This window comes from Chelonia mydas, chromosome 12 (assembly GCF_015237465.2).
Source record: "Chelonia mydas isolate rCheMyd1 chromosome 12, rCheMyd1.pri.v2, whole genome shotgun sequence".
Taxonomy (NCBI): Eukaryota; Metazoa; Chordata; order Testudines; family Cheloniidae; genus Chelonia; species Chelonia mydas.
The window spans coordinates 23,558,321-23,585,969 of record NC_051252.2 but is presented as its reverse complement, the minus strand read 5'-3'; the positions used below and the strand labels follow the sequence as shown (position 1 = coordinate 23,585,969).

Genomic DNA, 27,649 nt, shown 5'->3' with positions numbered 1-27,649 from the left:
AGCCTATAGTGCTCAGGGAATAAGAAATTGTTTATAGAATTGTATTGTTTTTAAGTAATCTGTGTGTTTAGGGAGTCCTGCATCTTGTATTATCTCCTCTTGCATATGAGTGGGCTCAACCACTTTAATAATCAAGAAAACTTGGCTAAAGTTGCAGATTTGATTACTTTGCCTTTTTCAATTAAACCCATCAGGTTGAACATTTGACCTTCAGTTCAATTCCTTTTTGAATTCTGCTTGGTTAATGGCTTCTCAGAAATCCATCTTACTCTTGACTGCATCAAAAGCAACAGGGTAAATCTGCATACTTGTATGTAAGAGATTTTTTTCTCTCATGGCACCGAAACCAGACGAAATTGGGAAATGGGTACCAATTCAGGTACTGTCAAGCCCATTTGGGCTATTTTATATTCCATATCTAGTTATTTTTTCACCTTTTCTGTAAAGATAAAATTCCTTTTTTGATGCATAGGTGAGTGTCTTATTTTTGACAGAGCCAGGAACATCTGTTGGTGCCTTGTAAAGCCTCCTGTGTTCCTTCTAGCAGTTCTTGACAACCTCTTGTTTTGTTAACGCTTCGCCATCTGTTAACCTGATGCTATTGTAATGAGGGGTGAGTTTCTTGACAGCATTAAAATGTCCCTCTTGCATCTAATCTCTTACTCCACTTCTATATGGTTGAATTTTGAAAGGTGGGAAGAGGGATTACTGTGTGACCTGTTTTGTTTAGTGACTTTCTAGTGACTGGGCGAATCCCTGTGCTGCGTAAAGATACGTTAAGTAGACTCACATATTCATATACTCTTTTTACTAGAATCCAGTGAGTTAAGTTTGTTGCTCTGAACTTGTAAGTTAATTTGGAGTGGAGGAAGTGATATTGTTGTATTTATGCTTTAAGGAAAAAAATATTTATATACTCTTGACTGTATAGCCTGCTGGCTTTAGCTCTACTCTCTCAAAGCTTTCAGAATTCCCTTGTTCTCATTAAAGGGATAAGAGCTTCAATAACTTCTCATGTAATCGAAAACATAATAGGTGCAGGATCTTCTAAGGAACTGTTCTTGAATTTCTTTAAGCCGAGAAGCATCTTGCATAGCCCAATCCCTTTAGACTTTGTTTTACTATGTAGCCTCTTTCATATTCATCTACTTTGGGTTTTTTTCCAGCTATGTTAAATCTTATTTATATTGTATATGTTATCTAGATATGTTATTACAAGGGGCTTGGAGCCCAAGGCTAACACACAGTAAGTAAATGGACAAGGCATATGGGTCTGCATTTTAATCGTATTAAACACTCTTTAGTATGGCATGTCTTGTCTCCTTTCAGAACTTATTGTCTTTCTCCCTGACATTCTAATAGAATCTCAAAATGGTTACTGACTTTCATTTAGAAGATATTACTGATCCTTTTAAAAGTAAATTGAATTAATCACAATGGTATTTTTAACTGAAGGCAGACTTCAGCTATTGGAAATTGCAGGTGAGACTTATTCGACCCTTTTATATATGAATTAATAGCATGCAGGTGGTCAGATAGCCTGGAATACTTCATTGTTGTCTATGCAGCATTATATTAATGTAGTGTCTTCCTTTCACAGGAGACCGATTATCTATTATTTTGAGTTTGCTTTAATACATAGTGTTTATAATTCTTGCTTTCTTTTGGGATGTAGCAGTGAGGTAAGGCCTTTCCGCGTAATTGCAATGTACAAACAAGCCATGGTGTAAAAGACACCATAGGTTTCTGCGTAACCATCAAACAGTGTAATGATTGGTTATAGTACATGTTAGTCATATATAATTTAGATGTAAATTTACTTTCTCATATCAAGTCTCTTTGACCTTTAAATTATACTTTCCAAAAATGTTGGATTGATTCTTCCTATACTGGAAAAGTAAACATAAAAATTAAAATGTTTGTTAGGATTCTGATGTTTCTCATCCATCTGCATAGTTAAACAAGCTGAATAAAAGAGAACATAACTAGGAGGAAGTGTTGAATGCAGCTGAGTGAGTTTGGGGGTTAGCTTAAGGCAAAAGAGAGCATACCATGAAGGTGAAAGTAAACTGTCAGTGTCATCATTCCATAGAAATCCTATTGCAAGTCTAGTTATGTGAAAATAACATAGGACAAACTGACAAAAGCAAGAAAGTCCACATTGAGTCTGTTGCACCACTTTGTAACTGAATGGCATTTTACTTAGACATTGCAGAATCTATGGGCTTCAGCAGACTAATACAATATTGTGTAGTGATGCAAACCGTAGATGGCTGTTACATTTTAATAAGAGTGCAGAAGGTTAACATTATGTTTAACCCCTCTTTAGGAAAATATATTCTGTCTCTTAATATTATACCATAACAAAATAAAATAAATGCTCTGTGCAGAGTTAGCTTTTCAGTATTCATTCGTCTCCTTGTTCTCTGTGTGAACTGTCTTTCTAGGTTCAAAGGTAGCCTTGGTTCTTATGCCATACTCTATTGGCTGTATTTGCTGGAGCATTTCCTACAGATGTCAGTGGGAGTTGTGCATGTTTTACAGCCAACAATGTCTACAGAGCCACCATTGGAATAAATATTCCAACTATATGAGGAAAACTTGTGGCTAAACACACTAACTCTTCTCGTTTGCAAGATATACTATATTATAGCTGCCATCCTGTCCAGGATATGCTGTTGTACCCAGTTCCCTCAGTGGCTATTGTTTATGTGGAATGAGGAAAAACAATGGCCATGAGTCTGTATTGAAGATGCATGTACAGATGAATCTTGATTTGAGTTACAAAAGAGAGTCACAATATTACTAAAATAATATTTAGACAATAACAAGTGAGGGTTCATGCATTGCTAAATGGTATCCGTGATGATGATAGTCTTAACATATTAAGAAAGGAAAATGTGGGTAATTACAAACTCTCTTCTCTGTCTGTAATATCAGATTTAAGATTTCTTTAATTCAGCCTGCTGATGAGCTACTTTTATAGCTGACTTTTATTGTAGGGTGCCCGGGCATACTTTGCGGACAAGGTGACATTTAAACGACTTTTCAGTAATTAGCATTAAAAAACCTTGAAAAATTAACTACTCTTCCAACTTTTTTTTATCTCTGCCCTTTTTTAAAAATAAAATTTTAAATGTCACAAAAGGAACTTATGACTTTCCAGATTTTTAAATTAAGCCTCTGTTTAGGCAGAAAGGATTTGAAATTGACTCCAGACTATGTTTCTTCAACTTTCGGTAGCTGAAAGATATCTTAATAGATGTAAACAATTTTTTTCAACCAGAAAAGTGATCGTTTTTCATATTTTTTGAACATGCATTTCATTCAGCAATAGTTGTCATCTCATAACTTCTGCTCACAACTTTAATTTAGCATTCATCACTTGTAATTTGAATGCATTTTATTATATATAGCTCTCTTGACTGGAGTTCTGAAAACTAAAACACTATTTCATGATGTTTGCATTATTATACTCTTGCCATAAAGTACTTTAAAGTAAAATGAAAAGTTTAATGGAGTTCTTATGGTAATATCAAATCTTTATAGAATCATAGGACTGGAACAGATCTCCCGAGGTCTTCTAGTCCAGTCCCCTGCACTCATGGCAGGACTAAGTATTATCTAGCCCATCCCTGACAGGTGTTTGTCTAACCTGCTCTTAAAAATCTCCCGTGATGGAGATTCCACAGCCTTCCTAGGCAATTTATTCCTGTGCTTAACTACCCTGACGGGACGTTTTTCCTAATATCCAACCTAACCCTCCCTTGCTGCTATTTAAGCCCATTGCTTCTTGTCCTATCCTCAAATGTTAAGGAGAACAGTTTTTCTCCCTATTCCTTGTAACAACCTTTTATGTACTTGAAAACTGTTATCATGTTCCCCCTCTCCCATCCCCCCTCCCAAAGTCTTCTCTTCTCCAGATTAAACAAACCCATTTTTTCCAATATTTCCTCATAGGTCATGTTTTCTAGACCTTTAATCGTTTTTGTTGCTCTCTTCTGGAATTTCTCCAATTTGTTCACATCTTTCCCAAAATGTGGCTCCCTGAACTGGACACAGTACTTGGGCTGAGACCTTATCAGGATGGAACAGAGCAGAAGAATTCCTTTTTGTCTTGCTTTACAACACTCCTGCTAATACATCCCAGAATATTTGCTTTTTTTGCAACAATGTTACACTCTTGACTCATATTAGCTTGTGATTCACTATGACTAGGGCCCTACCAAATTTACGGTCCATTTTGGTCAATTTCACGGTCATAGGATTTTAAAAATCTTAAATTTAATGAAGTCAGCTATTTAAATCTGAAATTTCACGGAGTTACACTTTTAGGGGTCCTGACTCATAAAGGAGTTTGTTTGCGGTGGGGAGTGGGCGTCGCGGTAGTGCTACCCATACTTCTGCACGGCTGCTGGCAATGGCGCTGCCTTCAGAGCTGGGCAGCTGGAGAGCAGTGGCTGCAGGCCAGGAGCCCAGCCCTGAAGGCAGCGCTGCTGCAAGCAGCAGGGCAGAAGTAAGGATGGCATGGTAAGGTGTTGCTACCCTTATTGCTGCGCTGTGCTGCTGCTGGGGGGTCTGCCTTCAGAGCTGGGTGCCTGGCTCTCCAGCCACCCAGATCTGAAAGCAATGCAGAAGTAAGGGTGACAATACCACAACCCCCCTAAAATAACCTAACATTAATAGCATGCAGGTGGTTTCCCACCACCCCACAACTCCCTTTTGGGTCAGGAACCCCAGTTAGAGAAAGGCTGGTCTCCTCTGTGAAATCTGTATAGTATAGTGTAAAAGCACACAAAAGATCAGATTTCATGGGGGAGAGCAGATTTCACAGTCCATGATGGGTTTTTCATGGCCATAAATTTGGTAGGGCCCTAACTATGACCCCCAGATCCCTTTCTGCAGTACCCCTTCCTGGGCAGTCATGTGCATTTTTCTATGTGTGAAACTGATTGTTTCTTCCTAAGTGAAGTACTTTGCATTTGTCCTTATTGAATTTCATCCTGTTTACTTCAAACCATTTCTCCAGTTTGTCCAGATCATTTTGAATTTTAATCCTATCCTCCAAAGCACTTGCTTATATCAGAGGCTCCTCCCAGCTTGGTATCTTCCTCAAACTTAAGTGTACTCTCTATGCCATTATTTAAATAATTGATGACAATAATGAACAGAACTGGACCCCCATTGATATACCCTTCCAGCTTGACTGTGAACTACTGATAACTACTCTCTGGGAATTGTTTTCCAACCAGTTGTGCACCCACCTTATAGTAACTCCATCTAGGTTGTATTTCCCTACTTTGTTTATGAGAAGGTCATGCAAGATAGGTTTCAGAGTAACAGCCGTGTTAGTCTGTATTCGCAAAAAGAAAAGGAGTACTTGTGGCCCTTAGAGACTAACCAATTTATTTGAGCATAAGCTTTCGTGAGCTACAGCTCACTTCATCGGATGCATACTGTGGAAAGTGTAGAAGATCTTGCTTTGTGTGTATATATAAAGATCCTCTACGCTTTCCACAGTATGCATCCGATGAAGTGAGCTGTAGCTCACGAAAGCTTATGCTCAAATAAATTGGTTAGTCTCTAAGGTGCCACAAGTACTCCTTTTCTTCATGCGAGATAGTATCAAAATCTTAAATCTCTTAAAATTTGAAATTGTTTTGAATTATTGTGTAATGTAGTCAAGTGTAGCTTTAAAAAAGTTTTAATCAATGAAATCAAGGTTTTATTGGGTTTCAAGATAGAAAACACAGCACAGTTAGTAAAGCTGCGAAGATAAATTTGTGATATTTTGATATGTCCAGCATACAACTATTTAAAATAACTGAAACAATAAACAAAATCTAGTGGTATATTTGTAGATATACTGTTAGATCTGTTCAACTAATGGAAAAATGGAGAGAGGTTATGTCTACTTCAAGGGATCATGGGATGAGGCCAGGCTTTAGCTCTGGGTTACTGATTCCTATTCCACTGATTTAAATGCTACACCACATACAATTATGAATTTAGTTGGGCTGAATGAGAAGTACAGAAGCGAGTAAAACTTGAAATTGAATGAATGTCTGGTCATTCCATATACTATCTGCTAGAATTCTAGCAAGTTTCTAATGCTGGCTCTCTATACTCACTCTTCTGATGATAGTTCTTGTGAGTGAGCTGTCTGGGATGGAAATTGAGTGAGACTTTTTTTTTTAAAGTACTTTCTTGTAATTTAGGATCTGATATGACTTGTATCCAATTCCCTTACCACAAAAACCCTGCTTCTCGTCACCTTTCTTCCCCTTAGGCCATGTCTACACTGCAAAGTTATGTCAACTTCAAGTAAGCTGACATCGAGCCTCCAATTTAAGCAAGTCAATTTTGTGTGTCCACACTACGTTCATTGTGTTGGCAGAGTGCATACTCACTAGCAGGGCTTGCATTGATGCACAGAGCACTGCACTATGGGTAGCGGTCTCACAGTGCACATAGCTGAGTGGAATTTTGGGTTGGGCTTGCAATGCCTTATGGGACCAAAACATTGGCGCAAGTAATTATGGGAACATGGCCTCTCATGATGCACATCCCTCCCTCCCTCCCTCCCTCCGTCCCTGAAGTCAACGGCAAACAAACCAAGCCTTTTTCATGCCTTTTTTCGTAAGCCTGGGTTACCTGCACGGACCCATAGGACGATAAGCATGCACCCCGCTCAGCTGTATACTGTTGCTGTGAGCATTACAAACACCTTGTGCCTTATCCTGCAGTATTTACACAGCCGATACACAAGCCTCCGCATGGAACAGTGTGGGTTTTTGTTTTGGGGTTTTTTTTGGTGAAACTAGTGATATTTGTTGTGTTTTAAAGTCCCAGCTGCTGAAATAAAGAGATTGAATGAGAATCTGAGCTTTCATTAAAAAATATAAGTTCTTCTTTGAGTGCTTGCTCATGTCCATTCCATGTTAGGTGTGTGTGCGCCGCGTGCACCATTGCTGGAGATTTTTTCCTTAGTAGTATCTGTTGGGCCAGCTTTAGCACCCTCTGGTGCCATGTGCTTATGCGCCGGTATGGGGGCACCCTCTCAATTCCTTCATCCTGCCCATGATGACTGCTGGAACAGCTCCTCTTGCTTTAGCAAGGCTTCTTTTCAGAGATTTTGTATTCTGTTTCATAGTTTGCTAGTTTCAAATATAGTTTAGTGTGTATATATTGTAAATAGAATGCCCTCTCTCCTCTTGTCCCAGAGCTCTCTTTGCCCTTTGGGCTGGGCATGCCCTGATCCCCAAGGTTCAAACCTTGCGCTGTGTGTGGCAAATCTGTGCCCGTGAGTGACCCACACTCCAGTTGTCTGAAATGTTTGGGAGAAACTCACATGAGAGACTGGTGTCAGATTTGTTGGGACTTTAAAGCCTGCACAAAAAAGAATAGAGAGATAAGACTGAAAGCTATCATAATGGAAGCTGCTCTCGGACTAGCCTCAGAGCCAAGCTGATCTGATTCTGCACCAAGCACTCTGGGCTTGGTATGAGGCGCTCCTCCAACACTGCACACTTCCCACCACCATTGCCTATCTTCAGTGCGAAGGAAGAATCACAAAAAGCAGTGCGCTGACAGAGGGCTCGCACCCATGCAGGAGGAGGACAGACCTGGTGAAGGCAGTGAAGTGCAACCTGCACCAGGCTACTCTTCCACCCATGGTCCCACAGCAGCACAGTCAACTCCACCCAGAGCATTGAGTCTGGTGTGGGACCCTCCGCCGAAGCCCTGAAGCCACTGCAGCACCAGCAGATTGAGGGTACAGTCAACTCCAGAGGCCTTTACAGTGGCAGGGACTTACTGACACTCCTGGTTCCACCAACTCCGATGGGACAGCTGCTGGCACCAACAATTTTGAGCAGGAGGGAGCATGGGGCTCTGAGGTCCTTCCTGGCACCAGATCCTCCAGGACCAAGCTGTCCCTGATATTCTCTTCGTGACCATCTCCAGCCACTGGTCTCTGGACCCCCAGCACTGAATGGAGACAGAGAGGAGTACCACTCCACCGTGGTCACCTTGGGGGTACTCTTCATCTGAGTCCAAGGTGGAACCCTACACACAGCATAAGGGCCACCACCAGTACCCATCCTGTGCACCACCAGACCTTGGTATGGGTCCTCCCACCCGTGCCTGGCCAAGTGGACAATGGCCTATGCAGTAGTTGTACTGCAACCCATGGTGGTTTCCCCATTGTAGTCCCCCCTTCCCACCGATCGTACTTGGCGCCTTCCAAAAGGCAGGCTACCACTCCTCCACACTTGGTACCAGACCCTAACTTCATTACTGACCCAGTACTGGTGTTCAGGATGTGGCTCCCATGGGCGTTATTGAGGCTGAGGAAGAAGCCCCTCCTCCCCCCTCAGATGAGGCCGTCTCTGGGCTGAGTAAATCACTTCCGCAGGATGACATCAGGGCCCATCAGGACCTTCTGAAGCGGATAGCAGCTAATCTGGGGCTAGAGCTCGAGGAGCTTAAGGAATCATCCCACAGCCTTATCAACATCGTGGCTTCAGCTGTTCCTTCCAAAGTGGCCTTACTCATTAATGAGTCAGTAATGGGTCTGGTCAAGGCCCTGTGGCAAACTCCTTCTCTGTCCCCCCATCTCAAAGAGGGTTGAAAACAAATATTATGTGCCAACCTATGGGTATGAGTACCTATACTCCCACCCCCTTCCAGGGTCCCTTGTGGTGTTGTCAGCCAATGACCAGGGACAGACAAGTGTCCTCCCCCCCAAAAAAACAAAAAGATGCAACTAATGGACCCTTTGGGAGGAAAGTTTATTCAACAGGTAATCTACAGCTTTGTATCTCAAACTAGCAAGACTACAATCTGTTAGACTCCTTGTTCAAGTTCAAAGACTGTCTGCCTCAGGACTCAATGCAGGAATTCTCTGCCTTCTTAGAGGAGGGTAAGGATGTTGCCAGGCCCTCACTCAAGGTGGCACTAGACGCAGCCAATGCAGCAGCTACGATAATGGCCTCCTCTGTCACCATGAGGTGATGCTCTTGGTTTCAGTCATCGGGTCTCCCTCATGAGGTCCAGCAGTCAATCCAGAACCTCCCTTTCGAAGACTCTTTCCTATTTTCAGAGCAGACAGACACGAGACTGCACAGCCTGAAGCACTCAAGGTCCACCTTCAGATTTCTGGCCTCTGTGCTCAGTCTACTTCGACAAAGCATTTCAGGCCCCAACAGCCACCACTCTTCTCGGCTCCAGCCCTGAGAAAAGGGAGAGGTTACAAGTGATGTCAACCACTTCCATCCAGCTCAGCCCTCCAGCTGGGGTCGCATAGGTACTCTGGTGGACCCAAGCAGGCCTGTTGAAAGTGCCAGTTCCCTCCTCAGATCCTCCCTCCCCTTTATTTTTGGACCGACTGTCCCACTTCAGCCTGGTGTGGTTGTACATAACATCGGACCACTCGGTGCTAAATACAGTGGTGGTCAGCTATATCCTCCAGTTTTCATGCACCCCTCCCTATCACCCCCAGCGCTGTCCCTCCTCAGGGACGCTTCCTACGAGCAACTCCTCACCCAGGAGCTGCAAACCCTCCTACAGATGGGGACCATGGAGGAGGTTCCTCAAGACTCAGGGGAAAGGATTTTACTCCCAATATTTCCCAATCCTAAAAGCCATCCTGAACCTTTGTCATTACCTCCCTGGATTCAGGGGACTGGTATGCTGCCCTCGACTTGAAGGATGCTGACTTTCACATTTCTGTCTTCTGTGGCCACCGGAGATTTCTCAGGTTTATTGTAACCCAAACTCACTACCTACAAGCTCTTCCTTTCAGCCTGTCCACAGCCCCCACAGGTGTTCATGAAGGGCATGGTGGTGGAAGCTGCCTTCCTCAGATGGTGAGGCATTCAGGTCTACCTGTACCTAGTTGACTGGCTGTTCAAGGGTTGTTTAGAGGCTGAAGTAAAGAACGTCATCATCATGGTCCAAGCCACCTTCCAAGCGCTGGGCCCGTTGATTAAACAAGTAAAAGTCAACTCTTATTCCAGTTCACAGAATAGAATTTATCGGGGCAGTGCTCAACTTGATCCAAGCCAGTCTTCCTCCCGGAGGCCTGATTCCAGACTATATCAGACCTGTTTTCTAAGGTCATGGTCCATCCAATTATGATAGCCCGAGTTTGCCTCAAGCTTCTGGGGCACATGGCCGCATGCATTTACGTGGCCAGCGTGCCAGGCTGTGCTTCAGGCCCCTGTAGATGTGGCTATTTTCAGTTTACTTTCCAAACAGACACTACTTGGATGCAGTGGTCACTGTTCCATCTCTGGTCCTTGCCTCTCTCGCCTGGTGGAAGGACTCAAGGTCGGTAATGATGTGAGTCCCCTTTATCACTCCCCAGCCGTCAGTGTCCCTAGTCTTGGATGCATCAGACCTAGGTTGGCAAGCCTACCTCAACAACCTCAGGGCCTGTGTTCCCAAGAAGAACTCTCCCTGCACATAAACATCAGGGCGCTTCGCTTAGCCTGCCAACTTTTCCTTCCCCAGATCCCAGGCAAAGTGATGCAGGTTATGATGGACAATACCGTCGCCATGTTCTATATCAACAAGTAGGGAGGAGCTTGATCCTCTGCCCTGTTCAGGAGGTCATCCATCTATAGAACTTCTGTGTGAAGCACTCCATCAATCTTGAGGCTTCACATCTTCCGTGAGTCCAGAATACGCTGGCGGATTACCTCAGCAGATCCTTTTCTTCTCACCATGAATTCATAGATATTAAGATCAGAAGGGACCATTATGATCATCTAGTCTGATCTCCTGCACAATGCAGGCCACAGAATTTCACCGACCCACTCCTGTGAAAAACCTCTCACCTATGTCTGAGCTATTGAAGTCCTCAAATTGTGGTTTAAAGACTTCAAGGAGCAGAGAATCCTCCAGCAAGTGACCCGTGCCCCATGCTACGGAGGAAGGCGAAAACCTCCAGGGCCTCTTCCAATCTGCCCTGGAGGAAAATTCCTTCCCGACCCCAAATATAGCGATCAGCTAAACCCTGAGCATATGGGGAAGATTCAGCAGCCAGATACCCAGGAACGAATTTTCTGTAGTAACTCAGATCCCACCCCATCTAACATCCCATCACAGGCCATTGGGCCTATTTACAATGAATATTTAAAGATCAATTAATTGCCAAAATCATGTTATCCCATCATACCATCTCCTCCATAAACTTATTGAGTCTAATCTTAAAGCCAGATAGGTCTTTTGCCACCACTGCTTCCCTTGGAAGGCTATTCCAAAACTTCACTCCTCTGATGGTTAGAAACCTTCGTCTAATTTCAAGTCTAAACTTCCCAATGACCAGTTTCTATCCATTTGTTCTTGAATGATCCCTTCACCTGGAGGTCATCAGGTTCATCTTCCAAAGGTAGGGGTCTCCCCAGGTAGACCAGTTCATGGCCAAACAGAACAGGAAATGCCATCAATTTTGCTCACTGTGTGGGCGCAGCACAGGCTCCCTCTCTGATGCCGTCCTGCTCCCCTTCTGTGCATTTTGCTGAAAATCAAATGGGACAAGGCGAGAGTTATTCTTATAGCCCCAGCGTGGCCATGCCAACACTGGTTCAGCACGCTACTAGATTTATCAATAGTAACCCCGCTTCCACTTTGTCTGAACCTGATTTCACAAGACCATGGCTGGTTACTCCACCTGAACCTCAGCTCCCTTCAACTAACTGCATGGATGTTACATGGCTGAATCCGAAGGAGCAGGCCTGTTTGGAACAAGTTTGGCAGGTCTTGCAAGGTAGTATGAAGCCATCCACTAGGGCGACCTACCTGGCCAAATGGAAGTGCTTCTCAATATGGGCTTACCAACAAGGCCTCTCTCCAATTTGGTCTTCCCTTTGGTCTATTTTAGAGCAAGTAGTTCATCTAAAACGGCAAGGTCTGGCTCTCATGTCTGTCAAGTTACATTTAACAGCAATTTTGGTATTCCACCCAGTGGTGAATGTCAGGTCAGTGCTCTCTTGAGATGACAGTCTGTGTTCTTATGGGACTGCAGAGACTTTATCCTTGGGTCCGTGAGCCGATTTCCCCCCCCTCCTTTGACTCTTGGGACCGGGGGCATGCGCAGGGATTTAAATGTGATTATTTTGGGGGGCGCACTTTAAACACCCCCCCACACACACACCCAGTGTCCTCGGGCTCTGCTGCCTCCTCCACCCTCCTGACTCCTCCTGCCTCCTCGGGCTCCCCACCCATCACCCCAGCCTCTGCTGCTTCCCCATTGTCCCAGGTTCTGAACACTTACTGAAGGCTGTGGGCGAGGAAGGGATGGGGCTCAGCAGGTGTGACAGATTTTTTGTTACCAGTTTGCCTGAGGTGTCAGGTGATTAGGTTGAGGCCACAGGATTGTTAAGGGAGGAGATGATGGAACACACCAAGTGTCTAAGTTTTAAAGCTTTATTGATAAAATAACAAAGGAGAGTGCTGGCGGGGGCGGGGGGGGGGCATTTTCCACGTCACTCAGAGGAAGGAAAAAAGCGTTAGTGCCCTAAGCCCTAACCCACTTTTATACTTACACATGCACTACCCAAGGCTGGCCAGGTCTGGGTGTAACGTAAGAAGAAGAGGGGGAAGGGTGGACGGGAGTTCTGTTTTGTGCGCACAGGTTGTTTAGGGTTTGCTGTGATCTCCGAATTACTCCAGCTTTTAGGAGGGTTTTAAGTCCTCGGTTTCTTTGGGGGTGTTTTATTTTTCGACCTCTGTTCCTGGTGCTTTTTGTGCCAGTCCAAATCGGCTTTCTGTGATTTTCTTCGCTTTCCCAAAACACAACGGCTTTAGGGATGCAAAGCTCTGCTCCCCCCTTGTTGTTTTGCCTGTGTTTTTTATTTTTGCAGCCCTGGTTTTCTTATGGCTGGCTGTGGCTGACTGAGAGATAAACTTTTCGTCTAGCGCTGTGACCTTGGACTGGAGCCAGTGTCTTATTGTTAAACTAAGCTTGCTAGCTGCAATGTTAAATGAATTTGTTTTTTGCTTCTTTTTTTTTTTAAGCATTTTGCAGCCTGCAAAATTTTTTTTAACTTTTTACTTACATATTTAACCCTCCCCAAAATGCTTTTCAAAGCTTGCAACAGCATTAGCAACATGCAATGCTAATCTGCCTTCCCCCACAAAAACCCTAAAGTTGTAACACAGGCTTCCCATGCCCCCTTTCACAGTACTCTGTGGCAAGCCCAGCTTCCCTGCTCTGGGTGCCATCTAGTGGGGCTCAATGAGAGCACTAGCTGTAATGCCTTTCCCAGCCATGTCTCTTCAGCTGCGCTCAGCCCAACTCCCACGCTGGCAGAAAGGGGGAAGGACGGTCTTGGGGCAGGGAATCAGTGATCGGGGGCTGGAACAGAAGCTGCCGGAAATTGTGGAGATGATTATTGGGGGTGCGTGTACCCCTGATGCCCCCTGTGCACACCCCTGTGTGGGACTTAAACCTGGTTCTGTCAAGGCTCACTTGTCCTCCCTTCAAATGATTAGCATTGTACCCTCTACTGCATCTCTCTTGGAAGGTTGCCTTCCTGGTTGAGATCACCTCAGCCAGAAGGATCTCTGAAATCAAGGTCCTTACCACCATACATGATGTTCTTCAAGGACAAAGTCCAAATGTGCCCCTCCTCCCGCTCCCCCCCATTTCCTGCCAAAGGTGGTTTTGCAGTTTCATAGAAATCAGGCTATTTTCCAGCCAGTCTTCTTCCTGAAGTATCACAAGAACTCAGAAGAATGGTGGCTTTATTCATTGGATGTTGGGCGTGCTCTTGTCCTCTAGATTGAGAGGACTAAATTCTTTCGCAAATCCACGCAACTCTTTGTAACAGAAGCAGAAAGGATTAAAGAACTTCCAGTGTCAGCCCAGAGGATCTTATCCTGGATAACCTCCTGCATTTGGGCATGTTATGAGCAGGCAAATGTCCTACCTCTGGCCATCGTAACTGTTCACGCCACAAAAACAGGAGAGTTCCTCACATATAATCTGTTTGGAGCCTTGATTTTGGGGTGGGGGGAGGACACTTCACTCTTCAGTGTGGAGTTTAGAATAGCTAGAAGGGAGAAGTAAGGCAGAGAAAGGAGAAGTAAGTAAGGTAGACCCTTAAACATTCCAGAGAGGAGCCAAGTCCTCACACCAAGCAGAGTCTAAATGCAGTGAAGCAGGAGACAGTGCAGCTGTGGCATATAATTCTGAAAATTTGTTCTGAAATAATTAAATCCAACCCATGAGTGTGGGGGCATTTAAAATATGACCCATTTCAGTGAGTTCATTTTGCTACAATAAATCGAACAGAAAAAAGTGAACTAAGTATTGATGGATATTGATGATTTTAGAAGAGATTAGAGAGAGGAAAGAGAAGCTCACTCTTCAAAAGAAAGTTTGTCAGTAAATGAGCGAATACCTTGGGATTGAATTATCAGCAATTTAATTTACTGATCAAAGGACAAAAAAAGTTAGCAAAAATAGAAGAGCTAGTATACTAGACTGAGGTTCTGCACATCATCAGGAACAATTCTCAGCTTTGCTTTGAACAATGCAGCAGGACATAAATGATGATTTGGAGGCACTGCAGTGGAGCATTAAACAACAGTGACCATAAGTTAACTGGGTTCAGAGTTAGGGTTTAACTGTTAAATAGAGCCAAAATTATGAGAGTTAAATTTATTCCCAACTTTGTTGGAATATTTAAATACTTAAATATTTGAGGAATTAGGGGGAAAGAAATCTTGCTAATGAATGGGGAATATGCAAAGACCTCAGAGGTAAAAGAACTATAAAATGTTAGGTATAGAAAGGGACTAGAATTCAAGTTATGTTTAAATAAAATGTGTAAAAATAGAGAATTTCTGCAAAAGAAGGCATGATCACTAATGTATTTTTCTATACCTCACAAACATTAATGAGAAGAGGTCATAGGGGAGGGTCACTTAAAGGAGTATCATGATTTAAAAAGTTTTTCTTCTGTTATCAGTAATTCCTCCATTTATTAGACTGGCAAAAAACCCCTCCCACAAATTTTACCTATGATATGTGGTGATTACTTTCTGCATGAGAATAGTATAGTCTTTCCTTTTGCAGGTAAGGGTGGGAAGGGACATGATTTAGAACTTGTTGATTCATCACCAGGACTCATCAGTTAGTGGAAAAACTCTCTTGCACCAAGTTGTTTCCACACCTTTTGAAAATTTGGATACAAATGAGTGTGGCACAATTCACAACTTTAACAAGGAGGATTACTCTAGGAATACAGGACATTTTAGGACTGGAGGAGATGATGAAGTCAGCTGTAGCTCATGAAAGCTTATGCTCAAATAAATTTGTTAGTCTCTAAGGTGCCACATGTACTCCTTTTCTTTTTGCGAATACAGACTAACACGGCTGCTACTCTGAAACCTAAGAAGTTTCAGACATGGTCTAGGTCAAAACCTTAAAGTAATGTAACCGCAGTAAATTTTATTGTTAGCTATTGTACTGAGATGTTAACATTTATTAACATTATTATTCTTGATTTCTTTATATCTATGATGGTAGTATTGTGCGAATAGCCCGGGCACTGCATCATCTTTTTCATAACCTAAACTATTAACTTTATAACATGGCTAACACCAAGTATTGTATTTTCCTTGTATTCTAAAGGATTCATCGTCCCGAATATTTCAGGAAGAAATATGCTGTGGATGAAGTACACTATAAAAATGAGGTGAGTGTCTGCTTTTCCTAACATTTTCCCTATGAATACAAAATTAATGATTGTTCTGAAAGTATGGCAGTAATTTCCTACAAAAAATCTTGTTCCACTAAAAGTTACCTTCATTTCCTAGTTAATTAGTCCTATCTCCAGTTCCTGAATAATGACATTTGTTTTATAAACTTTTCTAAAACTCTTAAAAATATTATGCTGCCATTTTGTTGGATTGTACATTGAGACCAATTTAGAGACACTTTTTAATATGCTCTGTATTTAATAAAAAGGTTAATTGGGCATGATTCTGAAGGGTTCTGGGGACCTGTGAGGAAAAGACAGACAAATTGCCTGACAATGGGTTAGCAATGCCAATGCTTAACCAGTAAACATAAACTTTCCTCTTTATCCCTATTTCATAAAATGTATTAAATTTTCATGAGCTGCTTGAATGTAAAAATATTTTAATTTTTCATTTAATTATTTATTCAAATATTATTTTGTCTCTTGTATTCATGTATTTTTAAATATGGGTATTAATTGCACACTTAAGTTTTTCTTTGTATAGTTGTTTTTGAGTAGATGTTACGTTTTTGTGCACCTGGCTAGTTTTTTTTTTTTTCAGTAGGAAAGCTCAGCAGGATTATGGCAGCATGTTTGCCATACTCTGTGGTGAGTCTTACGGAGAGCAGCTTAAAAAGGAAGATCTTGCTATTTCTGTCCCCTGCAGGATGCTAACCTGACTTGTCAGACCCAAAATCTGATTTTTACCAGCTGTGGAGATCGTTTCATTTCATCTTCACATTGAAATTATCTCTAAACTGTGGTTGTTCTAGTGTATTTCCTTAACTGTGAGTTGAGGAAGCTGTGAAGAGATTGCTGCTTGAAGCATTTGGATTGGAATCCTAGTTTCTTGTTATCAGACTTGATGTGTTAGAATACAGAAGTACAGAATACAGAAGCCAAGGCGAGCAATTGCAAGTAGGAACACATGCTTCTTTATAAAGAATCACATTTATTGACATTTTGTGTGCAGTCTCCTATCAACAAATGCCATTATCATGTATCTTTATATTCTGTCTCAGTGCTTAAAATTTTATCCAGGAAGGAATGTGGATCTCTTTAATTTGGGACAATTTGTAAACCCATATATCGACATTTTTCTCTTTGGAGTATTCCAGCTTAAGTCATAAACCAATGAAGTTTTGCAGTATTGTATTTCCCTGCAATATGAACCTGTCTGTATTTGACAAAAGCATATTGCCAAGTAATAAGTTAGCAAAGTCAGAATGGCCTGTAGGAACTCCGTGACAATACATTGTATATACATTAAATAAACACCATTCAAAAACACTTTAGCTTTTTAACTTCTATGCTTAGAAAGGAAAAGGGGCTTGTATGAAAATTGTCCAGTGCTTTCAAAGGTGAGCGCTCTCATTATTCATTTATTTAGTCAGTCAGTATGTACATATTTTGAGACATTTCTGGATTGTGTAAGCAGTCTTTCATTTTTCAAAGGCTTTGGATACAGTGCTTGCCCGTTCTACTAGGAACATACACTTCCCCAGTGTCAAGGCACTAGGGGCCTGATTTGCAAAGGTATTTAGGCATCAAAAGATGCAGATAAACACCTAATCTGCTTAGGCATTTCTGTAAATCCCACTAGGTGCCTTACTCTCATTGGGTGCCTCTGTAAATTCCACTAGACCTGTAAATACCTTTGTAAAATGACTCTAGACAGTGGCATTGGAACAATTTTTATAGTGGGGATGCTGAAAGCCAATGAACAAAACTGTAAATTCTGTATATATGATGGAAACCACTTCAAGCCAGGGGGTGCTGCCCCACACCCAGCACCCTTAGTTCCAATACCCCTGACCCTAGAAGTCTAACACCTTGGTTATCCACTGTATTAGCATCTTTGACTTGAATTCATCGGGTGAGCATGTGTACCAGATTCTTCAATGATGGATACTGCTGGAAAGTGTGTAATAGTCACAGTATCTCATGAAGGTTAGAAAATACAAAAGATCTATAAAAGACATTGCAGTATTGGTATGTAATGTACTTGTGACTATGCCTTTAGTTCTTTACTTCATATGGTGTGTGTTATTGGAGCAAACTGGTAACAAGTTGATGCTAATTTGGTGAAATATCTTTGTCCTAGTTATGTGGTTCATTTATTGGATCAATAAATGCATATCTCAGCACCTACATCTGTGCAGCCATATTAAAAGTATACCTGTCTGTGACCCCAATGTTTTCTTCTCAAAGAGATGGTAGGGTAAGAATTGACTTTAATATAAAGTATCTACTCCTCTCCATTTATTTATTTGTAATATAGTTACAACCAAAAGATAAAGCATTTTAAATACCAATAGTAGTATCAGAGTGGGAAACCCAGAATCTTTCAGATCTATCCCTTGTAACTTAAGTTGAATTCATACTGATTTTAAACAGAAATACAAATAGTGACTAAAAATGTCTCAAGTGTGGTTTAATGGGACTGCTAGACTAATTCAAATCTGTGGTGATACCATTGTAGTGAGATGACATTGTTATACTTTTTCTTCTCCCAAAAGACCAGGCAGACTAGTGAGATGGCTGATAAATATTGTGTGTTTTTCATTCCCTCTTAAACAGTCAGGAAACCAGGCTTATTGAGAAATGTTAGCCACAGTGTGAAACAAACCAAGGGCATTTAACTGTGACTGTTCTTATAAAACCAGTAGAACCCCAGTGATGTCTAGTCTTGGGAAATGTGGCTATTGAGTTGACATAAGCTATTCTGCGATAGAAGGCAATCTATGGAAATAACAATACTGTGGTTTACTTCAATTTCTTGTGGCATACAAATGGAACAAGTTGAAGAGTGTAAGCTTTTAATCACACCCAGTTGAAATAAAAGACCTACTGTAGCCTCAATTTATAAATGTGTCAAAGATGCTGAAGGAAGTTGAGATATTGTAGAGAAGTTTTTAATCAAGAAAAGGTGACCCAGTGAGAATAACTGTAAATATTCAGCACATGATAGTGTAATAACATTAATGCATACTGTGTTTTTATATGTAGTAGCACAAATCTTTTCCTGCTATAATTCCTGATTTCCATGTCCTATTATGTGGGTCTTCATGGAAAAAACCCTTCTTAGCTCTCGCACATTTCCTCTGCAAATAATGGCTGTAGATTTAATCTTGCAATGCACTTGTTGCATGTGTCTTAAAAGGACACCAACTTAAAAACCATCCTTCTGTCTGAACATTTTTTTTTAATGACTCTTGTAACAAGTGACATAAGATTACTGAATCAGAAAGAGATCAAAGAAATATTTTTCTCTTTTTCAGTTTGTTTACTTTGTGCACTTGATAGCACTTTGTATATAGTGAGTATCACTGTTTCCTCCGTCAGCTACTTAGTCCATTTTCCCTGCCTGCATGGGTCTTTCACACAGCAACATGGGTGGGGGGTGGAAGAAAAACTTATTTTAAATCACAAAAAGTGACAAATCCACTAAATTTGTCAGGCTTCGGGGAGGTGTAGGTCCTGAAACTACTTTATCATTTTTGTCAATTAGATTTTTAATTCATGTTTGTTTGTTTAATTGATATAAAATCAATTTTGGATGTGACATATTATAAGTCAGATGAGGTTAGTCATGCTACTTTGGCTGTGTTCTGGTGTTTAACCTTTTTATTGTATTTGTTTTACAGCAAAAGGTTTTATTGATTCATACTTTTCACCAGTTGTATTGCTGCCTTTGCCTAACAAGCAGAATGTATGAAGTGACTTCTTTTAGCACGCTTGAAATGTTAGTACGTTTCTAAGATTGCCACATATAACATTGACAAGAAGCAAATTGTCCATAATAAAATAGTGATATATGATGTGGATAGGAAAAAAAAATGTACTATAACTGCAATCCTGTTCTTTTAGATAACCAGTGTCTTGGCTCAAAAGAAACCCTCAGTACTTCTTACCTTGGTAAGTCATATTTGTTGTTCCTGGAGAATACTTATCCTGTTGCTCTTCAGTAAACAGATGAATTAATCAGAGGTGTCTGCTCATTATGCATCCTCTTTGTCCCTTCTCCAGCCCAGAGAATAATGTCACCATCCTCCAGTTTGAGGTCAGCCATCTTCGTATAGTTGACTAGCCTTTCTCCTCTCTCCTCACATTCAGTCAGTGAGTTGCTAAATCCTGTCCCTTCTTCCCTGTGTCCTACTACCAAAACTCTTATCCATGTTCTGGTAGTTTCACACTTAATTTACAGGAAACTCACTTGACACCCACATTGTTTCCCTCCAGTCCATTCTAAATGCTGCGAAATCACATCCTGCTTTCCCATGGTTCTGACCATGTCACCTGCATATTTGAGTCCTCCCACTGGAACTTAGAGGAATTGGAGTACTGCCCTTCTGTATGATGAGGTAGGGGCTCAGGGCAGTTTTCCTTCAATAGTATGAGAGTGGGATCAAGTTACTATCTAGATCCCACTTTAGATTACAACATAACATTCACACGACTCCAGGGTGGGAGGGTAAAGTTACAGTGCTCTTCACCCCTCAGCCACTTCTTCCCAGGGTGAAGTGTGATGGTGATTTGAGCTGTCCTTTCCTCTTCTTCAGATTTCCATTATCGTGTGCATGTGTCTGGTGCATGTGTCTGTCATTATTTGTCTATTTTTATGGAGGTTGAGCAACTCCCTGTCTACTGGGTCTGTTTCACTCAAAACTTCCTACTTCTCTGAGCTGCTTTCTCTCCCTGAGCTCCGGAGGAATGCTGAACCAGAGAACATTCTTTGCTTAGTTCAGCAGAATTCCTGCACTTGTGCCTCTTCTCCATTGGTTTTGTTCCAAGCACAGAAAGGCAGTGCTGCTCCATATGATTCCTCACAAACCGAGAGACGTCAGCAGTGCTATGTAGCAGCCAGAATGGTGTCTTTCATGCTTCTTGTGTGAATGGCAAGCTGTAGAGGACAGGCACTCCAAGTTATGGAACAAGAGTTGCCAAGGCAGTATGGAATTACTTCTTTCCAAGGAAGTGTGTGTTAAAAATTCCTAATACAGTTCTTATTCTACTCCCACCCATTACTGTCTTGTTTACGGGACGCACCTTTTTTGCCCTCTGCTCCCCACCAAGAAAATTGTCACCAAGCTGTTTTAGAAAAGAGAAGGTTAGCCCTGCTAAGATCCTAGGCAGCACGTGTCAACTTGAGTTCCATCTGTCTCTTCAGTAATGAATAACTGTGTGTCTAAATGTGACTGTGTAACCTTGTTTTTACCTCTTACTGATTTTATGCAATCGTTCAAATTATATTTACAAGTAAGCTTTCTAAAAGACCTTATGTAATGGATTCTGTCAATGAATTTATTTTAAAATTCTTGTCTTTAGCACACAATGATAGTTCTTTTCATCTTCCCCTCCAGCGTGGTGTTAATACTGATAGTGGAAACATCTCAAGGGAAGCTTCATTTGAAGGAATCAGCCAGTAAGTGACTATTGAGGTGGTTTTTATACATTAATTAAATTGTTGGATAATTATTAATAATGTTATACTGGTTTTATATTTCAAATTAAATGACCATGTTTTTTGCTCATGACAAATTATAAAATGTTAATACATAAACAAGAGATTCTATGAGCTACCCTTCATTGAAATCTAGAGATTTGATTTGCACTTCTAATGACTTAAGGGTATGTCTACACAGAAATTAGCCATCCATGGCTGGCCTTTGCCAGCTGACTCAGGCCCTTGGGCTATGGGGCTGTTTCATTGCTAGGTTGATTTCTGGGCTCGGGCTGGAGCCTGAGCTTTGGACCCTTGGGCTCCAGCCCAAGCCCAGAAGTCTACCCAGCAATGAAACAGCCCCGCAGCCCAAGCCCTGCGAGTTCGCTCGCACAGGTGAGCCATGTGTGTCTAGTTCCTGTGTAGACAAATACTTAGTTTTCCATTTATTTGGTTGTTTGGAAATCTCTTTCAATCTGTGTTAGCAACAGCAGAGATATATACATATGTTTCTTTTTATATTACTTGTACATTAAAGAAAAAATACTTAAATTCCTTGGCAGTGAATATTTGGATTTTACAATATGTGAAAAACAAACTTCAAATAACTTCTACAGTATGGCTACCATACGTTATCCTCTTATGTACAATACTTTGTTTGCTAAGGATTCTGGAATGTCCACTCTTCTAAAAAGACACTGTGTAATATGTCTGCATAGAAGTGACCTTTTGAGGGCAATCCATACACTTTCAGATTTAATTCCTTTAAAAAAAGTTTGCTGCCAATGAAAAAGTGCTCCTAGATACAATTGTGTGAAATGGTAGTGAGCAAGGATAACAATTGCTTATTTCCTAGAGCAATCCTGCATGATATATCATAGACTTATGCTCTAATATGAAGAAGATGGTCAGAATTTTTAATCAAATGCAATAGTCTGCTATAAATTGTGATATCCTGAGATTTGATCGTCATCCATTTGGCTGAAAAATGGGGAGGGGTGGTGAACACTGTCTGGAAGCCTATTAAAATTAATGCTGTCTCAGAGATAATGAGTGGGTGGCCTTTTTATGATCCCTGACTCTAAGTCAGCCTGTTGTATTTTCCTCCATTCACCTTTGTGTTCACAGCAGATAACACTGTTACAGAGATGATAATACTGCATAGAATTTGTGGCTGTTGCCTGTAATTCTAGACACTCATTTTGCCAGGTCACATGGGATAACCTCTCCTCTATGTCAAATAATGAGATTTGGAATCTGATTGCTTAATTACTTTTGTTCTCTTCTATAACCTGACTGGAAACTTAACCAGTCTGTCACAATTAAGGACACTGGAGAAATGGGCACCAAAAATTAAAGATTCTGTAGCTTTCAGAATCTTTCTGTGGAAAAAAAATGTAGCATATGACACTATTTTTGAGACTTTCTGCTCTTTCAGTTGTTACACCAGTGTTCTATTCTGATGTGTCCGTCTCCTATTGCTTTCTTAGGCATCTTTGCCCCAAATTATCACAGTACAACCGAAAAAAAAGGTGCTGCTCTTCTGTCCACTTCCTTGAAATTTTAATCTGAAAACCTACTTGGAGATCATGTTTATTTTAAATAACTTCTAGATCTTTTGTGTGGGAAACTATAAAATGTAACGTATGTAATATATACAAATATTTCTTTTATGTGACCTGTATTCCTCTATAGATTAATTCAAATAAATGTTATAGTAGCTGTGACGTAACATGGTGGTCCAAATTGGGTTGTGACAGCTAAAGTTGGGGGAGTGATTTTTTTTTTCCCCCTTCCAAAACTCATGAAGCTTACACCAAAATAGACAGGAGGTGTGGAGTGACATCTCTACTAAATGTTCCATACATCATTTACGTTGGAGGCATTCCGCATGTAAAGAGGCATCTATCTCCCTTTTTTTAGAAATATGTCACATTTAAGATACTGGATGGAAAAAAAAATACCAACAGTGCTTGTGTCTTAAACTGTGAAACAGCCAGCTAAAAGAGCCGTGTCTCTTCTCTTACATGCCTATAAATCTATAAAGTAGCTGCACAATTTCTTAACCTTTAGGAGTATGGCTCTTTTATTGTTGAAGTACTCTAGACCTGAACTTCAGTATATTACTTTTTATAACTGCTTCTTCAGTCCGCTCACAAATTTCTGAAGAAAGCAATTACAGTAGTAATTTTGGCCTTGTCTCTTGTTTGAATCCTATACAAGTTCCTTCCTGTTAGAACTGTTGGAAATTTTCCGATAGAATGCTTTTCCATCAGAAAAGACCAGTTAGTTGAAAGTGAACAATTCATGGAAATTTCGCTTTTGTTGAATCTTCAGATGAAAGCCACCCATTGGAAGCCTGCCTGGTTTCCTGCCAGTTCACTTGCCTGGTTCCTAGGCAGCCTGCCATGGTTCTGGGGCAGCTCCACCATGCAGACTGCCCCAGAACTTGGAATCCCAGAGCTTGCAGATTCCTGGACCAGCTGGCTCCTTGGGCTGCCTGATTTCCTGCAGCCTGCGGAACCAGCTAGTCTGGGAGCCTGGCAGATTTGCGGGTTCTCAGTGTCTAGTTACCCAGCTCCTCAGAAGGAAGCCTGGAAATCCTGGGGACAATCAGTGTTTCTAGGCTCCCTGTTGCAGACCTGGAAGTCCTAGGACAGGCAACTAAGGTCTGTAGCTGCAGTGCAGTCCCACCATGTGGACTGCTAGAGAGTCAAGGGATCCCAGGGTTTCCAGATTTCTGGGGCAGCTGGTTCTCCGAACTGCCTGATTCCTGCAGCCTACCAAGCCACCTCCCCTGAGACTCAGGAAGCCCAGAGAATCCGCTGCCCTGGGAGCCTGGCAGCGCTATGTCTAGTCTCCCAGTTCCACAGCAGGGATCCTGGAAGGCCTGAGAGCCCCAACTCAGAGGGGTTCCAGGGGTCCATGGCAGCAGGGCAGCTGGCCCTGGAGTCTGGAAGCCTTGGGTTTTTTGGGCCCAGGGGATTTTCGTGAGAGGGCTGCCCTAGAGCTGTAGACCCTGGAAGTCCAGGCATCTGCTGACTGAAATTGATATGATTCTTATCAATGTTACAGATGCCCACCACAGAATAGCAACTGTGAGTGAAACTGACAAGAATCATACCCATTTCAGCCAGCAGCTACTGGAGTCCTAGGGACTCTATTTCATTTTGGAAAACACCGTATGTAGATGTTTTAGAAACACCCATTTTACAGATTTCCATTTTGCTGGAAAATTTGAAATATAATATCTTTTAATTGCAAATTGGAACAAAACCAAACATTAAAATGCTGAAATTTCCCACAGTAAGGAAATTCTGAGTTTTGACCAACTCTACTTCCTGGGCATTAGGCCTGTAATAGTATAAGCTAAGTGCTATAAACTATCATAACTCTCTTCCAAATTTGGTGATTTAGTAGAATATGTTCTTTAGCTTACCACTGCAGTTCTGTGTTAAATAGCTTCACAGGTATCTTCTGTAAACTTAGTAAATCTGCATGATGGTAGACCCAGATAAAGTGTTTTCAGCTCATTTGTTAACTACATAAAAGGTAAAACAGCATGGAGGGTTCTTTTAAGAAAACCTGCAGATATGACCTGCTGTCTTACTACGCAACATACAAATCAATATATTAATTTAAAAAGCACCCTAGATTTTAATCAGTTATAATTAGGATGTATTGTAGGTCATCGGATAATATAACAGGAGGTTCTAATTCCTTACCATACTATCTTTCTTGCTATACCAATAGAATTATTTGTAGATGCCAGTAGTCTTATAAATATATATCCTGTCCCAAAATAATAGTAATATAAAAACTGGTAGAGAGTGGAGAAAGCTGTTGCAACACTCATTTCTCTTTTATCTTAACTCTCCAAACAGTGACTCCTTGAGAATTTCCCTAACACATTCTATATGTATCTTGTCTTGTTCCTTATTAACTCCATTTATTTATTTTGGCTGTATGAGCTATACACACTAAACGCCTTGTATGTTTTTAGTTTTCTCCATGACACATTTTATTTTATTTTTTTATATGTGCTCATGGTTAACACGCAAGGTGTCGGGTTTTTCATCTGTTATACTTCAGAGTTAGGTTTGGAAAGTTCACACATTCTTCACAGAAAGCAAATGGCAGGGACTACATTTTTACCAATCCTCAAACTAGCTTCTGACAGTCTTGTTTTCTAAACTGCATGTGTGTAAAAATACATGTCCACTTGCTGTTGCCTAACTTGGGTGTGTAAATCCTACGTTTACATATGTAAATGGATATTGGGCATGCATTTGCTCGTATGCAGGTTAGAAAACAATTTGCCCTAACCTCCCCTCCCCCAATAAAATAAAGTGAGGGTTTGCTCATGCAGATAATATACATGCAATCTTGTGAGCACAAAATTAAGCTCCTTCCAATTTTTTCTCCTCAAAACAGAATACATACTTGGGGTACTGCCTTCTAGAATTAATAGCATTATGAAGAAGTGTTATCAGATTTGCCCATTACTTTGGGATACGCTCATTTGTTAGGGTTACTCTTCTGGGGAGGGGGTTTCTGTAATTCTATCAATGTACTGCTTGTATCACTTGTGTTTTCATATGGAGGGCTACCTCTCCCTTCTGCAAGTTCCCTCCCAATGGAGCTATCCTGCAGGACCTAGGTTCCACCGCGCTGGGGTCCTCCAGCCCCAGAATCAGATGAACATACACACATATTAACAGAGCACATCTGAGCAGACGGGGTCAATCAGCACTCCCAAGCTGACCCCTTATATGTCCCTGGACTCAGCAGGCTGGGTCGAGCAGCACCTCCAAGCCGCCACCCTCCTATGCCACGGGCACCGCATCAGAATAGAGTACGCCTGAGCAGGCTGGGTCGAGCAGTACTTCAGGCTGCCATCCTCCTATGCCACAGGTTCAGCACATCCCTAGCCCCACTTTCATGGTACAATTGTTCTGGTAGTAACCCACTTGATGAACAAACCCCACAGGATTTTTGGATGCTACTGGGATCTTTAGCTTAGGTAAGAGGAGCATTGCTGCAGAGCAAATGGGGAAGCCAAAACATGAAAGAGAGAGAGGGAGGGAGGGAAGCAACCAGCTTAATCACAAAAGTTATTTATTGCCAGGTAATAACCACACAAGGAGAGCCAAACAAACAAAACAGTTACAATATTAAATCTAGCTTAAATTTGATTACAAAAGTCAGGTTTAGAAAACTACACCCGATCACACAGGTCAGGGTTAGAAAGGTATACCTAGAGTAGAAAGAAAAACAGTGAGAGAGAGTTGGGTTCTCACCACACTGTGAAGCTTGAATCGGTTGGGGTTCCCAGGTGGCGGTGGTAACTGAGGGTCTGGAGTGCTGTAGACAGGCAAGGCCCCCAGCACGATCAGTCAGGAGATGTAGTAGTCCCAGTGGAACTGATACAGATTTTGGATCCAGGCATCAGAACACTTACTTGAGCGTGGGTAGGTTTTTTTGTAGGGAAACAACAGTGGTTCAAGGGAGAAACACTAGATTTGTTTATGGGTAAACTGCTGGCTCAAGGGTATACCAGAGTTGTTTTGTTCAGGCTAGACAATAGGAACTGATCATTCCTGGCTATGGGCAGTGTTCCTTCGCGGGAGCTGACAATGCAATTTTGGATACCAATAAAGGATTTATGATGAAAATTGGTCTGATAACTACTGAACTGGGTGTGTGCAGGCATGGGTTCATTAACATCTGGAGCAGAGATCCCCCATCATGCAATGCTTCCCTGCTTTTCTGGTCCCAGAGTTCAGTGCAGTTCTTGCCTTGGAATCTCTGTTCTCCATTCTGTATGCTAATGGAGATGACTCCCTGTCCCATCTCCGATGCAAATGAGGCTAGGGGAGTTGCCTTAATCCTGTCACCCTTGTCCGGACGGGTTTAGGTGTGTCTCACACTGCCTTTTCATTGCTTTTTGTAAGTCTTTCTTCTGATCGGTTTTGGTTCAAGCAGAGGCTGCGGAGGGTCTTTGTGAGTCAGACAGGCTTGATATTGCACCCTGGTTCCCCGAGAACACAGGGCTGACAGGTCACAGAAGGTCTCTTATGAATACTTTGTTTCTGTGTATAATCAAAATCTTGTTGCTATGCTAAGTTACTTCAGGCCTGCTCTAATCCAGAGGCCAAAATAAGCAAACTTTCTACTAGAGCTGATCTTTTACTGTATGTTCTCCAAGAGTATGTGGACTCTGTACAATTGGGTGGAGTGATGTGTCTGAGATAGGAACTAGAGACCTCTCTATATATGTATAATTTAAAAAGTCTTAGACCTCAAGGCAATTCTTCCCAGGAATACCATACCCAGGCTGTTTTGAAGCAATAGGATTCCTTATCTGTCTGAAGTAATGAAAGGTTGCTTTCTGTTGCAGTGTGTATAACTGTGTGGAGTTGCTACTACTGAGTAGTGCTCCAGAAACATT

General features: G+C 41.6%; 1 protein-coding gene across 2 annotated transcripts in view; it reads left to right on the top strand.

Annotated features, from left to right (window-relative positions):
• The window catches only part of PEPD (peptidase D), a 234,086-nt gene that overhangs the window by 24,076 nt on the left and 182,361 nt on the right, over positions 1 to 27,649 (top strand). For both annotated transcript variants that reach the window (XM_037877714.2, XM_037877713.2), the window contains exons 4-6: positions 15,647 to 15,710; positions 19,626 to 19,673; positions 21,119 to 21,180. In XM_037877714.2, coding sequence (XP_037733642.1) covers positions 15,647 to 15,710; positions 19,626 to 19,673; positions 21,119 to 21,180 — 174 coding nt within the window. The remainder of the gene's footprint in view (positions 1 to 15,646; positions 15,711 to 19,625; positions 19,674 to 21,118; positions 21,181 to 27,649) is intronic.